This window comes from Aspergillus fumigatus, chromosome 6 (assembly GCF_000002655.1).
Source record: "Aspergillus fumigatus Af293 chromosome 6, whole genome shotgun sequence".
Lineage (NCBI taxonomy): Eukaryota > Fungi > Ascomycota > Eurotiomycetes > Eurotiales > Aspergillaceae > Aspergillus > Aspergillus fumigatus.
The window spans coordinates 3,486,107-3,501,304 of NC_007199.1; the positions used below are offsets into that span (position 1 = coordinate 3,486,107).

The 15,198-nt window shown below is 51.4% G+C and overlaps 4 protein-coding genes across 4 annotated transcripts; 2 read left to right on the top strand and 2 right to left on the bottom strand.

Annotated features, from left to right (window-relative positions):
- Positions 1-105: 105 nt before the first annotated feature.
- On the top strand, positions 106-4,451 carry AFUA_6G13680 (uncharacterized protein; the record flags this gene model as incomplete). Its single annotated transcript, XM_077805120.1, has 5 exons — positions 106-214; positions 260-3,175; positions 3,242-3,357; positions 3,405-3,489; positions 3,547-4,451. The coding sequence occupies exons 2-5, from the start codon at positions 2,839-2,841 to the stop codon at positions 4,449-4,451; spliced, it is 1,443 nt and encodes a 480-aa protein (XP_077661251.1). The 5' UTR covers positions 106-214; positions 260-2,838.
- A 338-nt stretch (positions 4,452-4,789) lies between these two features.
- Positions 4,790-10,607, bottom strand: AFUA_6G13690 (DNA topoisomerase 2). Its single transcript, XM_746152.2, has 4 exons — positions 10,338-10,607; positions 9,943-10,269; positions 6,890-9,859; positions 4,790-6,832 (listed from the first exon to the last, which is right to left on the bottom strand). The coding sequence occupies exons 1-4, from the start codon at positions 10,410-10,412 to the stop codon at positions 5,000-5,002; spliced, it is 5,205 nt and encodes a 1,734-aa protein (XP_751245.2). The 5' UTR covers positions 10,413-10,607; the 3' UTR covers positions 4,790-4,999.
- Positions 10,608-11,346: 739 nt separating this feature from the next.
- Positions 11,347-12,463, top strand: AFUA_6G13700 (uncharacterized protein). Its single transcript, XM_077805121.1, has 2 exons — positions 11,347-11,735; positions 11,817-12,463. Exons 1-2 carry the CDS (start codon positions 11,473-11,475, stop codon positions 12,400-12,402), a joined length of 849 nt encoding a protein of 282 aa, XP_077661252.1. The 5' UTR covers positions 11,347-11,472; the 3' UTR covers positions 12,403-12,463.
- A 133-nt stretch (positions 12,464-12,596) lies between these two features.
- On the bottom strand, positions 12,597-14,973 carry AFUA_6G13710 (uncharacterized protein; the record flags this gene model as incomplete). Its single annotated transcript, XM_746154.1, has 3 exons — positions 12,597-12,954; positions 13,058-13,532; positions 14,208-14,973. 3 exons carry the CDS (start codon positions 14,971-14,973, stop codon positions 12,597-12,599), a joined length of 1,599 nt encoding a protein of 532 aa, XP_751247.1.
- Positions 14,974-15,198: the final 225 nt, after the last annotated feature.

Sequence of the window (15,198 nt, forward strand, 5' to 3'; positions counted from 1 at the left end):
ACCCGAGGTCACGGGACTTAGGCTTGTTTGTGCTGTTTGCACCATCGATAGACAAGGACCAGAGGCTGCCTGAATCTGTTGGCATCGAGTCTCCCATCAGCTTGAGAACAAATAGAACTGATCATCTGCGCGGGCAGGCTAACTGAAGTCATTGAAAACTATCTGTTTTTGCTCGATGACGCATCCTACGCCGTCTCTCACATACGAGTAAGAAGTAAGAGCCTTGAAGCCATGTTTTGATTTCTCTGATTTTGCTTAGGAGCAAAAGGAAAGATGGGATGTCCTTTCCATTGCGAAAAATGAGAATGGTTCCTGACAGAAGTAGTCCATGTTTCGGACATTGACCTCTCTCTTACCTTCTAGATCCCCGTTGTCTCACACTTGAGACGCTCTGGGAATGGCAAGCGCAGGACTGCTCGATACCTACGGAATACGGCCACTGACTTTGCTGGTGACGGATAAGAATATTTGCTATTGTCTTTGGCTCAAGCAAGACATCTCACTCTGTGGATCAGGATGAGGCTGAAAAATCCCTATCGCTAGTAGCCATCCGCCTATTGCCCCCAGGCTTAGCTGCGGCTCTGAAGGACCGTTGACAAACCAATGCAGAGCCTTCAAAGAAGAAGTTTGATGGGTGACAAGGACAGAACTGTCGACATCAACGAAACAAGCGGGTCTTCCAATAGCCAGGCCATTAAGCAGGAATGACGACTGGTACGCCATAGAGGTTGTGGACCTACTGCATAGAAGCTGCATGGAAGGTTCCTTGAGGTCTGTGGTCATATAAGCAGAATCTGCATAACATGCGCCTTTGATGAGATTACTGCCAGTGAGAGCTATGTTCGGTCGTAGCGGTCAGTCGGAACTAAAGCCGTCAAGTCGACCAACGGGTGTCACTTCCAGTGAGCAAGGCTAGTATGGCATGCTCCATGTTGTCGCGATGTCGCCTGACCGGGGGAAGCAGGGGAGTGGAAATAGGCTTGAATACATAATTTTGGAAGCTCTGCTGGTGTAACCGATGTTTTTTGGGCTTGTCCTTTTTTTTTGGGAAGGCTAGTTCGGTTTCTCTCAAGAACTGTCTGGTTCTCAAGTGAATTGTCCCTTTCTGACTACCTTCCACAACAGCTCAATATTTTGTTCAGTTTCTAGGTTGTTTCTGACAGTATCCGACTCGGTTGGAGTCAAGCTCGCCCTCACTGACAAATTTACGGGCAATACTTGGTCTCACCTGGTTCAAGTGGCTGATATAGTGGGGAGTCGTTGGTTGGGAGCAAAAGCAGCTTCCCGTCGTACGGGAAGAAAGCGCCATGCAGCTATCCGCGGTCTCAGACCTCTCTCCTGCCCATCTCGTCGAGCCATCGTTGTTGAGCCCGTTCGTTCATTGGCCACTGTCGTCCGGTCAGGTCTAATCTTCCGGATGATCTAGCGGTTGATACCTCTTCCAAGGTCGAGGTCATCGACATGGATGGTTGATATCAAGTTGCGAGGGCAAAAATAGTGACCAAAAGCACTATTTCACCAACCGGGAACGGGAACAACCGTAGATGGTCAACACAAAAAAATGCTTACTATTGCGGTACGTAAGTCTGTCGATACCCTTTTTGTTTCCATGGCTATCTAGTCCCTTGGGGTCCACGCTCATCAGACCGCTGTCTCCATCTGTTTGCATGGTGGGGATTTGGAGCAAGAGCAGCAATAGACATGGTCCAGCTATGCAAGACCTCCACATGGTGGCAGCCGTTCCTGAAACGTGATCTACCATGTCACTTCATTAGGCCTGCGTCATATCTTGTCTTGGGTAGCTGCAGATCAGGAGTGGAACAAGTGAAGCCTCGAGACATTGGAGAGCATGCGTTACTTTTGATCGGATTAGTAGGGGCCACAGGTTATGGCCAGGCACTGAGAGGGGAAGGGAGAGGACAAAGAGGGAGGAAGGGGAGCAAGCTTTCTGTCATTACCGAGATGGCGCTAATTGAAGCTCTGTTGCAACCGCACCGTTGTCTGGTTATACCTTGGGAGTACCTGCTATACTCTAAAGGTGCTTGAGGTAGGGCAAGTCTGGACTCGCCATCGGAGCCTGGCCAATCTGAACGTGGACCTCGTGATGAATCCTGGGTCCAAGTACCGGTGAGGTTGTTCTCATGGCGAAGCCTTTCTCACCTCACCTCAATCCAAGACATCCGCTCAACCCAGACGTCTAGATCCGGAGTCCAGTCGTAGGCCTGGGTTCACCGCTGCCTCCCGTTATGGAACATTGCCTCGACAGAGAGGATTGTCCTTGCTGAGGTGACTGCTCAGTCCTGGCCGGACAAACAGAGTATAGCCATTGGGGCAGCTTTCCTAAGACGCCATCACTTGTATCCACTCTACAAGGGCATCCATTCAGAACAAGCCTCCTAACAAAGAAGTGAAAAGGGTGCCGCCCACTTGTCTCTTGTGAGGGTCTCCAGCATTCTATTTTCTAATTTAGCTCTTTAGGCTAGTCCGGTGATCGGCCAAAGCAGTACAGCAACCACACATTTGCGTACCCTTCGTACCCGTCTCTGCATCTCCCATCCTTTTGTTTCCATTGTCTCTTATATTTTCCTTTGACACTGGGCAAGACCTTCTAGAATCCTTGCATCGCCAGTGTCTTAGGGATCAATTCGAAAGGATTGAAGTTAGCCTCTTCCTCTGTTGTTCCTCAAGTCAGATAAATCCTCTTCCAACCGTGACCTTTTTGTCTTCTTCAGTGTCTCTGTTATTCTCCAGCTTCGAAGAGAAGGTAATCTCTTAGAGAGCTCACTGGAGATCCGTCGACTGAACTTCGATCTCCACCTTCGTTGAAACGCTGTTTACATGGCGTCGATAGCATCTTTGTTGAATCCCCTTCCCGGCCCGAGCCAACTATCATCACCAACCCGAACACTGGCAAGCTCTGCAGCCAGTATGGCTTCTAATACGCCCCGTCCTAAACGGCCCAAGGTTGCCAAAGATGCTGCGATCTTCACAAAGGCCAAGCCTAGGGGAGAGGTTCGGTATCCCCCTTGTGAAGAGCGAGACGAAGAGCTGGCTCGAATGCACCGCGAATTTCGCATCCATCCCATGGGTGATATTTCAGAGTATGCAAGACACATACCATATAACAGTGACAAGAAATCGTTCCAGGAGCGCACTGGTCGGGAGAGTTTTGAGGGTGAGTCACACAGCGAACAACATACCACATACCCGAGGGGTGTATATGCTTACAAGATCTCTATAGTCTTTCAGTATACTTTTAAGCTTCCTGGTGACGAGAAAGAATGGATCGTGATGTGGGATTACAACATTGGTCTTGTGCGGACGACACATCTCTTTAAGTGCAATGACTATTCAAAGGTATACAGCACGACTTCGGCTGCTAGTTCCTGACTGACTGAGATCAGACGACACCGGCCAAGATGCTGAATGCCAACCCTGGTCTTCGCGAGATCTGTCACAGTATCACTGGAGGAGCACTTGCCGCCCAAGGTATCTGACCGTCAATGTCTGGGAGTATTCTGGCGCTGACTCTTTACCTTTTTAAAGGCTATTGGATGCCATATGAGGCAGCAAAAGCGGTGGCAGCGACGTTCTGCTGGAAGATCCGACATGCATTGACACCATTATTTGGCCTGGATTTCCCATCGATGTGTATCCACCCTCAGGACCGAGGACGGTTTGGCCGTATGGTCATTGACCCGGCTATTGTAAGAAAGGCCACCGAGACGGCAAACTACTACCGCATTCTTGAACTCCAGTCTCCGTCCTATAGTTCCCTTCACCTTACCCGCACAGGAGGCAAATTCCGCCCGAACTCAACAGGGAGCTCTGGGTTCGTGAAGCGACTCATACCCCGATCTCATGAGCACCGATACTCAGAGAGTAGGACCGGCTACGGGTCGTCCTCGCCCGAGTGTCATGGCGACGTATACTGCGTCTCCCCAGTGAGCCCGTTCCGGAACAGCTTCACCCCCGTCAACACACCACGAAGCTCCGAAGTGATCTGCTCGAAGTTACCCTCACCGCGAGCGATAGCCGCCACCACCGCCCCCATGCCCGACCGAGAACACACAGCAGGAAGTGAGGAGGATTCCGGGTCGGACGAGACAGGCTCCTCGACCATGTACACGGAGAGTACCAGTACCACGACAGAGGTCCTCTCCGTGGACCTCGATGCCGACGACGATGACGATGACGAGGATTATCGCGAGAAAAGCGACCGAAGCGATAGGAGCTCCGTCAACTCGTCGATTCCTGACCATAACCGGAAGATCGAGACCCGGTCCAGGGGGAAACATAGCTCTGCGCTGTTCGCGCGAGAAGTCAAGGCCGCGCATGCCTTGCTGAGCTTACACATGCAAGAAGCCATGGGCAGTGACGGCGATGAAGAGCCTCTGCTGACGGCCTCGAGGGGCTTGAACAGTAGGAAGAGACGGAGGGCATCTGCTTGATGCTTCGGTCTTGATGAGTGATGATGACGACGAGGTCAAGTTAGAAGGACGGGGTTTGCGTTGTTTCATTTCTATTTGTTGTATTTGTATTTGTCCGGTCTAGTTTACGTCTGCTTCAGTTTGCATGACATACTCAGCAGAGCCATCCCATCGAAATTGTTTCTCTTCTGCCCTCTGGACCCCTCAAGCCAAACTTTCACTATGACCACCACTAATCCTCGCAGACGTCTAAACACAACAGCACAACCGTTCCCACTGCTCTATCACACCCTATTGCCACAGTTCCACTTTCAGAGAATACTGGATTAAGATAAGGGTGCTTTGAGCAATCAGACGTATTTGCATCGTAACACGAGTCATATTATGTCCCAGGAATAATAGTAACTCGGTATGTATGTATGAAGCTAATTTAATGGAAGATCCCATAAACAAGACGACACCAACGAGATGTGACCATAGAATCCAAGTAGAAGTTGCGTGGGAAAAGGAACAAAAGACAACAAAGAGTGGGTATCCAGACGATCAACGCCAATGGACATTCTCTCCCTCTACTCACTGTCCTCCTCATCAAAGTCATCGCCCGAATCTCCTCCATCATCGTCCTCGCTGTCATCCTCAATCACGTACGTCTTCTTGGCTGCCGCAGTCCGACGAGCTGGCCGGACCGTAGTCTTTCGCTTAGGAGGCTCATCGTCTTCCGAGACGTCCATCCTAGCTGCCGGAGAGTCCAGGATGTCGTTGGCCATGGCATCGATGTCGTCATCTGACAAATCGTCGACAAGCTGCTTTTTCTTGGTGGCTGTCGCCTTGGCCTGCTTGGATGCATATGCCTTAGCGGCAGGGGACAGAGTCGTCTGCTTCAGACTCGGTGCAGGAGCAGCCGGCTTCGCCGCATCCTTCTTTGGGCGGCCACGCGGCTTAGGGGCAGCTGCGGGCTTCGAGGACGCAGCAGTGGCCGCCGACTTGCCCTTCTTGGCAACTGGCTTAGCCTTGGCAGCTGGCTTCACGGGATCACCGTCATCGTCATCGTCCATGTCGAAATCATCATTGACTTTGGTCTCCTTGGGCTTGACTTGCAGCGATCGGCGGGGAGAGTTCTGAGGGATTAATTTGCTGTAGTCCGTCTCATCCGCATCGAAATCGGTGGATAGCTTCGAGGGCTTGGAGCTGCTGACCTTTAAGCCAGAGGAGCTGCTGCTCGGCCGGGATCGCTCGGAGAAGAGCTGGCGTGAATCGGTCGTGGAGTCGCCGGTAGCGCCTCCAATGCCCTTGACCATCTTGCTCACATCGCCAAGAAGATCGTCGCCGTTATCGCTGTCCGAGTAGTCTAGGGCCGTATAGTTTGTGATCTTCCTGCTTGTCCGATTCGGCTGGGACTTGACCGACTTGGCTGCCTCTGCTTTGGCAATCTCCATGAATTCATCGTCATCAAGGTCGTCGTCATCCTCGACCTTGGGCTTGGGTTTCGCCTTGGCGGCAGCTCTGCCCTTCTTAGGAGCGATGTCTTCAGAATCGTCATCGGCTTCTTCCTTTGGCTTAGGTGCTGGTTTGGCAGGTCCGCGGCTCTTTTTTGGGAGTATTTCTTCGCCCAGGTCGTCCATAACTTCATCCTCATCCTTTACCTTGGTAGTGGCCTTGGTTGCTGCCCCCCTGTTTTTCTTCGGTAGCACTTCTACCTCGAAATCATCGTCAGAATCGCCTCCATCGCCAGAAGGAGCAGGCTTCGCCGATGGCTTGCCCAAGTAGCTGAGAAGACCGCCTTTAGGTTCTGTCTTCTTTGCTGCTGCTGATTTCTTAGACTTTGGAGCCGCAAAGTCTTCGTCGTCCGAATCATCGTCCAGCGCCGCCTTGCGCTTCTTGGTTGCTTTTCCCCGACCGGCGGCAGTCATGAGCTTCGCCGAGGTACGGCGGCCCATATTAGCGACCTTGCGTTGGCGGCGGGCTTCATCCTCAAGCTGGAATCGCCATTCGTTGATAAAGTCGTCAAGATCGCGCTTCCAAATATCTTCCTTGGAAAGCTTAATTAAGGCGTCTATCTCAACCTCCTTCTCTCCGATCTGTCGTCGCAGCTTTTCCACGCGCTCGTGGGTCAGAGACCACAGAGGCATGCCAAGGAGATAATCGTAAGCGCTCGATAGAACCTCGGTCTCGTCGTTGCCAGACTCGTCTTCTTCTTCCTCCACTACTGGCGCATCCTCGCCCGCCTTCACAGCATCAATCACCTTGGGGAAGGCCTTGAAGCCATGTTTTTTCAACTCGGCAACAAGAGCAGGTTTCTTCTTCTTTGAGATGACAAGGTCACCGTCAATGATCATCTGCACGAAACGAGCCTGGTTGGTGAGTTTGTCCAGCTCCTTCTGAAGTTCGTTGAGTTGATATTGCTAGATAACGTCCAAGTCAGCATGCTTTCAAATACGCGAGGCGTGAGAGCCACATACCTTGCGACGTTCGTAAAACTTGAGACGAACTGCGTAGAATTCCTTCAAGATGTCGTCGACAGAAGCGTATTTGGTGATCCGGCCTTCAGGGTCAAAAGCAACCAGATTGGTGGTTGCGATGGTCTTGGATAGCTTGAACTTTTCCTCCAATCCTTCCTCCCGGGCGGACTGGAGGTTCTTCTCGTCCATCTGGATGACAAAGTGCACCTTGGTGTGCGTGTTGTAATCCTTGTAGTCCTTGATGAAGGATGGCGTTTTCTCGGCCTTGATAATTTCCTCAAGTTTATCCTTGAAGTCCTGTGTCCAGGTGCGGATGGGAAGTTCAGTAATCTCCACCTCCTTGTCACCAGTCTCCTTGATAATACCGCTGAACTTGAAGCGATCGCCTCCAAGAGCAGTGACTTCGCCGGTGAATCCGCGGAACCACGGCTGCATGGGCTTGACGGGCTGGCCATCCATCAGCCGCTTCAGGTTGTCCACAATGTCTTCCGGATTGTAGTTAGGAATTGAAGAACTCCAACCAGTGCCGATACCATCAGCACCGTTAATCAGAATCATAGGCACAACGGGAACATAGACCTCTGGCTCAATCTTTTTGCCGTCATCCTCGTTGTAAGTGAGAAGAGGATCATCTGCGGCGTGGAACACACGACGCGCAAAGGGCGACAGTCGCGTGTAGATATAACGAGCACTAGCACAATCTTGGCCACCTTGAAGACGACTTCCAAAATTCCCACTGGGCTCGAGGCAATTAATATTGTTTGATCCGACAAACGTCTGCGCGAGACCGACGATAGTCTGTTGCAGGGAGGCATCACCATGCTGGTACGCGGTCATACCGGACACATGCCCCGCGAGTTCAACAACTTTCATATCCTTCCTGAGATTGCGACGGAAACACGTGTACAGGACTTTACGTTGACCGGGTTTCAAGCCATCGACAACAGAAGGGATCGACCGCTGATTGTCTGCCATACTGAACAAGATGAGCTCTTTGTTGATGAAGTCGGTATAGGTGATCTTATCGACGGAATGATCCAGAAAGGTTCCAGGTTTGAACTGGCGCAGCCATTCCTTTCGCTCGTCGGCCTTCTTCTTCGAAAAGGCAAGCTCAATGAGCTCCGTTTCGTGATCCTGCAGGGTATGGAACTCCTTCAGATGGCGGTCGAGGTCACGGAAGTAGACCTGAGCATCTTCAGTCGTGCTCGTACCCAGACCCTTGTAGTATTTGTGTTCCCAGCCACGTTCATGCTTGTGCTCTTCTTTCCAGGCCTCATACTCGGGCATGGTGAAGAACGAGTGTTGCTTGGTAGGATTCTTGGGATCGCCCTTCCAAACCTTTGCAATAGGAGTGATGAACTCGATCAGGAACTCCGGGATCTTCAGCAGACTGGGAAATTGAGCCTGAAGGAAGTTGATGAGCAAGCCCTTGATATGACTGCCGTCATGATCCTGATCGGTCATGATCATCAAATGACCGTAGCGCAGCCCGCGGGTATCGGTGTATTCCTTCTTGTGCTGTAGGCCAAGGAAGTTCTTGATATTTTGGATTTCCTGGTTCTTCGAAATCTGCTCAAAAGAGGCATCGCGGACATTGAGCAATTTTCCTCGCAAGGGGAAGACACCGAAAAGGTCGGGTCCGACGACGGCTCGCCCAGCCATGGCAAGGCCTTTAGCCGAGTCACCTTCGGTCAAAATGAGGGTGCAGTGATGACCATCCTTGGTACCAGCCTTGTTGGCATCGACCAACTTCGGGTTGTTCATTCGGGTGCGGCGCCCACCATCCGTTTTTTTCAACAACTGATCCGCCTTGGCTTGAGCGAAGTGCAGGATGTTGTTCATGACTTCAGTCCTGAGGATCTTCTTGTAGAAGTCCTCTTCAAGAACACATTTGCTGCCGAACTGGCTCGACTTTGTTGTCAGCTGCTCCTTGGTCTGGGAGGTGAATGCTGGGTTCACGATCAGAGCGTTCACAAAAATGAAGATATGGTTTCGAATTTGGGCAGGCTTCAGCGTCGCTCCGTTCTTGTTCTTTTTCTTGACTTGGTCGGCCAACCTGGCGCAGATTTGATCAGCAATGTAGTTAACGTGAGTTCCTCCCGAGGTGGTAGCAATGGAGTTCACGAAGGACACCTGATGGAACGAGCCGTCCGAGACTGCAAATCCAATTTCCCAGCGAGGGTCTGGACTGCAGGTGATAATTTCGTCCTTGGCGTTGGTGTCCTCTTCGCCCCGTTCTCGGCGGATGGCCTTGGTGTACATTTCCATGTACTTCTTGAAGTTGCGCACTGGGATGCGACTACCATTCAGCTTGACAGCGACCTTGGTAGTTCCTGCCAAATCGTACACACGACGTTTGACGAGAGCTTCAAAATCGTCGTCCATACCCTCCATTCCGAATTTGGCGTAGTCGGGCTTGAAGGTAACTTTTGTGTAATCCTCGCCCTTGGCATCGGTGATCTTGGCCTTGCCCATCTTGGACATATTGTTGGTCCAGGTCTGCTTGTACTTCTTCTTCTGACGCGAGTCTTGAGTTTCGATCGTGAATTCGGTGGAGAAGACGTTGCAAAGCTTAGCACCGAAACCGTTACGACCACCGGTCACCTTCTTCTGGGTGTCATCGTAGTTGGATGAGGTGAGGAGATGGCCGAAGATCAATTCGGGGACGTAAATGCCTTCTTTTGCATGAATCTCGATGGGAATACCGCGACCATTGTTCCAAACACTGATCTCGCCCGACTCGCGGTCGATGGTCACACGAATCTCATCCATGTTCGCGTCATTTTGCTTGTTATCAGCAGCGTTGACGACGATTTCATCAAAAATCTTGTAGAGACCGGGCACATAAGAGACCTCCTTGTATTTCATTCCCTCCGTTTCCGAATCGTACACCCACATAAACTGAGTAGTTCGTTCGACGGACCCGATATACGTATCAGGACGTTTGATAATGTGTTCAAGTTGTGTAAGCTGGTAGATGGCACCAATTAGCATGCTTCTCCTCTACATACTGGCGTGCAAAAAGAGTGGCGTAAAGTCAACAGTAGACTCACCTTCTGGTACTTCTCTGACGCATTGGTGGACGTTGCAGGTTGATCGCCAATATCCCCTCCAAATGATTCATTCTCCACGTCTGCAAGAGGGTTTGAGCCTCCTTTCTTGCTAGCGGGAGCCTTTTTGACCTTCTTGGGAGGTGTCTGGGAAAGAGAGGAGTCCGAGTCGTCGTCGGACATTCCCATGTCGTCAGACAGATCATCCTCACTATCGGGTTTGGATCGCTTTTTTGAAGCGGTCGCCTTCGCCGCTGGCTTAGCTGTGAGTTTTGTTTGGGTCAATTTTTTTGGTGCCGCTTTCTTGGGGGCGGCCTTTGCCCTGGGTTTCTACACGAAGACAGGTGTCAGCACGAGCTGGTTGGATTGAGAAATTGCCAAAATTTGAAGATACATACCGGTCCTGGCTCTGGGACGAAGTCAGAGCTACCGTCGTCCTCGAAGATGGAGCCCTCCATGATAGAGTCATCCATGATGAGGGAACGTTAATGGAAGACCCGAAAGACAGGCGGAGAAAAAGAAGAGGCAAACCTGGAAGGTCAACGAGCGACAAAAAGGGTAATAGGAATGAAGAGATACCAGAGACCAGTCTAAACCTCCGGCATGCTCGTAGAAAAAAGACGAGTGAGATATGCTCACTGCTCGTTGTTGTGTTCTGTAAAGTCCTGTTTACCCTGTTGTTGACGCGCTGCTGCGACTCCTTTCCAGAAATTGTCCCGAGCCACGCGGAACATTGTTTTCCCCCGCCGGATGTGGCGCAACAGCAGCCTAAAAGGGAAATTCACAAACAAGTTGGCCCAAAGAGGAAGGCGGGACCCAAACAATTTCAGGAGCGACGGGGAGGACAGGCCCACCCACACTGCTTCTTGGTACGGGTGAGCTGCAGTGTACTCCGTACTAATAGTTTGAAGCATACGATATCCGAAAGACATGCGGGTCAAATGCAGCATCTGCAAGGAAGAGTTAGACAGTAAGTCGGCATTGATGAACCATGCTGAGAGAGAGCATGGAACTGTATCATGTTGGCCATTGTCTGCTCTTGGCCTAATTTAGATTTTCTATGCGCCTCAGATCTAGAATCCCTTACGGAGTACGGAGTACTTATTTGTTCGTTCTTTTTATTTCTCTTGATGCTCCATGTTTAGGACTGGTCCTTTGACATTTGATACTTTTACTTGATATTCGAGTTTGCTTTATCTTAGTGGCATAGTTCCCTCGTCATGTTATTGTTGTACCTGTTGGTATAGTGCTATATCAAGAGTTGATATATGCGGCGCCTCAGTATATTATCTATTAACGTGTTGCACCCTTCACACACTATAAATCCATCTAAAGCATTGATCTATGCACACTGTGCCCGTACTCTCTATAACTAGGACTCTTAGCATGGCTCAAAAAGTGATGAAGCTCTTCCACATCCAGCCTCGTTACCCCACCGGAAAGGCGGGGGGTGCTCAGTCTCATGCTCAAATATGGAGTTCAGGCTGCGTCGGCTGCCACTTCTTACTCTAGATTCTTTTCTCATACCACACCATGCCTGATTTTCAACATGCAGCAGATGATAAAATATGTCTATACCGCTACGATTCCGGCGTTCTCCAGCTGAACGTGGAACGCCTAGGGCAGAACTCCAGCAGCAGAGCGCCCTGGGCTGTTCTGACCACCGAATCGACCGGCAGTAGAGAAAATACTCAACAACACTTGACACTTATTAGGAGTCAAATTACCTGTGCTGTACACCCTACGTTGTCCGGAAATGCGGGGCTCCCGTGGACGTTGACCCGATTACGACTGGAGTGAGTTGTTAGGATGAACTGCGAAGCTCGAGGAGGTGTTTGATCCCATTTGGTCTGTGTCTGACTGAAATACCTTTTCAGGTATACTAAAGACGTGGAGATTGTATCTCCCGAAAGCCAATTTTGCGTCAGCTCTGCTATAATCTTCTGCAATCTTCCACACCTTTATCCAACTGCCAGGGGCAGCAGCTCCGCAGAACTCGAGATATCATGGGGTGCGTACGACGCGATTATTACGCTCATACAAACGCATTTCCGCTACTGCAAGGATATCATGCTTGTGCTGTGGGCCGATCCCAATATAAGCTTCTCTAAGCGCGACGCAGAGCAAGAACGCGATGCTATGGTGGCTCGGCTTGAGAAGGTGCTTTGCCGGGCGGACGAGCTCTATCGCACTCTTGCGCAGCAGGGGTGTGAGTTTTCGATCTTTCCATCTCCCAGACCGTTCGAGTTGTGTCTGGCCCGAGCCAAGGAGACTGGTGGGGTATTTGAAGAGGGTGACTGGGATCGAAACCGGGGTGCGGAGTCCCGTGTCTGGCGCAGTGTTGAACCAGAGGCTTTGAAGAATGCGTCATCAAGCAGCACAGGCATGGATGGGACACCAGGCTATTGGATTCGAACAAGCTTTTTCGATTGGTTTGAAAGGAAGGATATGCAGTTTGTTTGAGATGAGAGTAGTGGTAGGTGCTTCGCATGTATGCTAGCAAGACAAGGGAAAGCAACTGGAATCTTGATATTGACTTTGCAAAGGTGACCCTAGGACTCATGAATTGATCGCAGAGACAGATAGATTACTTGCAATGCCAGGTTTTCTGCTTCGCAACGGCACAGCTATTCTACTTTATTAAAAGCACCCCCTTATCAGAACAAAACAGCACGTAACACCACTGAACATACACCGAACAAAGCACCTAATCCACCCCAGGTCACAGCGTTCGGAGCAGCTCTTGCGGCGGAACTCGAAGCCGCCGCAGTCTTGCTGGCTGCAGCAGTCGGGAGGTCGGACTGGTGATGCACAAGCGAGAGCATCGGCAATACCGACACAGCAACGAGCTTAGAGGTTTCCGACGGACTGAACGTTGTCGACACGACGCTAATCGGCTGCGTAGCGACGATGATATTCTCGACGTGCTTGGACGTCGTCCCTCCCACGACGGTGGTCTCGGTTGATACGCCAACATCCGACGCGGGCATCTCGCGCCGGCAGCCCTCTGTGATCCTATAATCCGAGACGGTCGAGTAGCATCCGTACGCGAGGTCCGCGGTCATCGACCTCGCGAGGTTAGCTGAAGAGCTTCTCTCCGACGACAAAAGCGACTTACTCTGGGCAACACATCACAAGAGTCTCACTCGGGTCCAAGAGACCCATCAACAGCGTCGCCGGGTTTTCCCACTGGGGGGCCGCAGTTGGGATCGAAACTGTGGGAGTGGGAGTGGGACGGGCACTTAGGATGCCCGATGCGCTGAGGCCATTGTTGGCATCGCGGACCGCGACACCCCTCGTAGCCCATCCAGCAGGGCAGTACAGACCAGGGGAGAAATATACCTGAGTCGCAATTGTATTCGGGTTGTCATTGAGAGTAGTCGGGAGGGATGCGGTCCCCGTGGGGATGCAGCCGGTGTAGCCCAGCGTGGAGCACTGCACCGCATATTCCCAGACAGGAGCTGTCGTGTTAAGTCCAATCAGATAGTTCCCCGTAGCAGTAGCGCAACTGGCGGGGGCCGTGAAAGTCGTTGTCAAGGGGCCACAGTTGGTAAAGGCATACCCGTCAGTGGTGGTGATGGTAGGCATTGTTCCTAGCAAATTCAAGCCGGACCTTTGGAAGATTGAGGACGGAGGGATGGGAGGGAAAAAGGGGAACAATTCCATAGTATTATGGTTTTGTCTTGTTCTTACTTGTTCAGAAATGAGGGTGACTTATGCGGAAGTCCCCGAAACACTGACTGACCCCTGGGAGGGGGGCTCGGGCCTCTCGGTTAAGGCCAGGAACAGAAGCTAAATGAAGCAGTGGTCCAGTGGATGACCTGGGACTGAGGCGCACTGACTCCTGGGGTCGCCTTAATTAAAAGCTTGAGCGAGCTAAGGCTGCACAGCCTGCACGCTCGGTGGACCCTGGCGGACGACGGACTTACAAGTTACGGAGCACAGCTGACCTCGGCTAACCCTAGCCATAGCCTGGATCCCGTTTAGCCTATCCTCGAGAATACTGGAATGGACTCCATGTCCTATCGAATTTCGCGCAGGTATTTCAAATAACAGGAGCTAAACTAATGGAAAGGATGTTATGGTATTCCCCTTTTCTTTCCACCTACACATGATCACATCCTTTTCCTCACACTCGCAGTTGCATCCTTGACATGCCGGGCGAGGCAGCTCCTTCTGGGAGGGCCTGATCACCTTGTATCCATCACAGTGAGCCTGGATTTGTCAGTTAAGCACATTTCCCCGGAAACACACTCTCTCCAACTCACCCTGATAAGTGAAGGAATACCCATCGCCAAGCGGGGCATTCGGGCTGGGGCCGTGGGCCGGGGTCCACATGACTGTTCCTTCATCGAGAAAGTTCCCATCGGCGTCGGTGAGGGTAGGATCAACCTTGAGAATGGATAGGACGGGGGAAGACCGGGCCGCGGAATCGCGTGTCAAGGCCGGGTATTCAAATTGATACCACACGTTGGTGATTGGATCGCTTCCATCATTGGCGGTGGGGGTGAAGAAGTACACATTTCCGTTGCAGCTTTCGCCCATCGCCTGTGACAAGAGACTTGCACTGATGCCAAACAGATCGTCTTCCTGGGATGGATCTCCGATCTTCGGCCCTTTCTTGCCGGCGTATTTCATGAACATGTCACTGTGAAGTTTTTGGGGAAGTGCGGTATCCCAAGAGACCGCTCCCCGTCCAAAGCTGCGCTTCTGGCAGTACCACTGTTTCGCTAGCTGTTGGCCCTTACCCCCTCCAAGACCAAGGTAGAACAGACAGTCTCTTTGGGGTAAAAAGTTGTAATCCGCGATCAACTCGTTGAAATACTGGACACTCAGCGTGGTGCAGACAGGAAGATCGTCCGTGTCCTGTTTGCTGAGGAAGCAGCCTCGCTTAGCAAGGGGAAGAGAGGCGTCGGTAGTGACATTCACCGGCGTGGGAATAGAGACTGCGGTTCTGGCCTGCAGTAGAAACAACAACAACAACAAGACAAGAAGTGTTGCGGACAAAGGCCCGCAGAAAAAGTGTAGCTTCATGCTGGGTGAATGCGTCCAGCCAGCCCTGAATCAAAGAGAGGGACACCCGTAGTGAAGACGAGGAAGACGAGAATGAGAAAACGAATGTATATGAGTGAGATGAACGTCGACAGACAGCCACGGGATGAAGGATTACAACTTATCTTTTCAACAGGACCCCCTTCGTCCGTTCAAATGCACGGCCTTGGGGCTATGACACTCGTCATCTTGACCAAAAAGCGCCAA

Excerpts from the sequence above, each read along its gene's own strand:
- AFUA_6G13690 (XM_746152.2), bottom strand. The coding sequence starts at position 10,412 with ATGGATGACTCTATCATGGAGGGCTCCATCTTCGAGGACGACGGTAGC. Across the intron at positions 10,270-10,337 it reads TCGTCCCAGAGCCAGGACCG|AAACCCAGGGCAAAGGCCGC; the intron begins GTATGTATCTTC and ends GTCTTCGTGTAG. Across the intron at positions 9,860-9,942 it reads CGTCAGAGAAGTACCAGAAG|CTTACACAACTTGAACACAT; the intron begins GTGAGTCTACTG and ends GCCATCTACCAG.
- AFUA_6G13700 (XM_077805121.1), top strand. The coding sequence starts at position 11,473 with ATGCCTGATTTTCAACATGCAGCAGATGATAAAATATGTCTATACCGC. Across the intron at positions 11,736-11,816 it reads TTGACCCGATTACGACTGGA|GTATACTAAAGACGTGGAGA; the intron begins GTGAGTTGTTAG and ends ATACCTTTTCAG.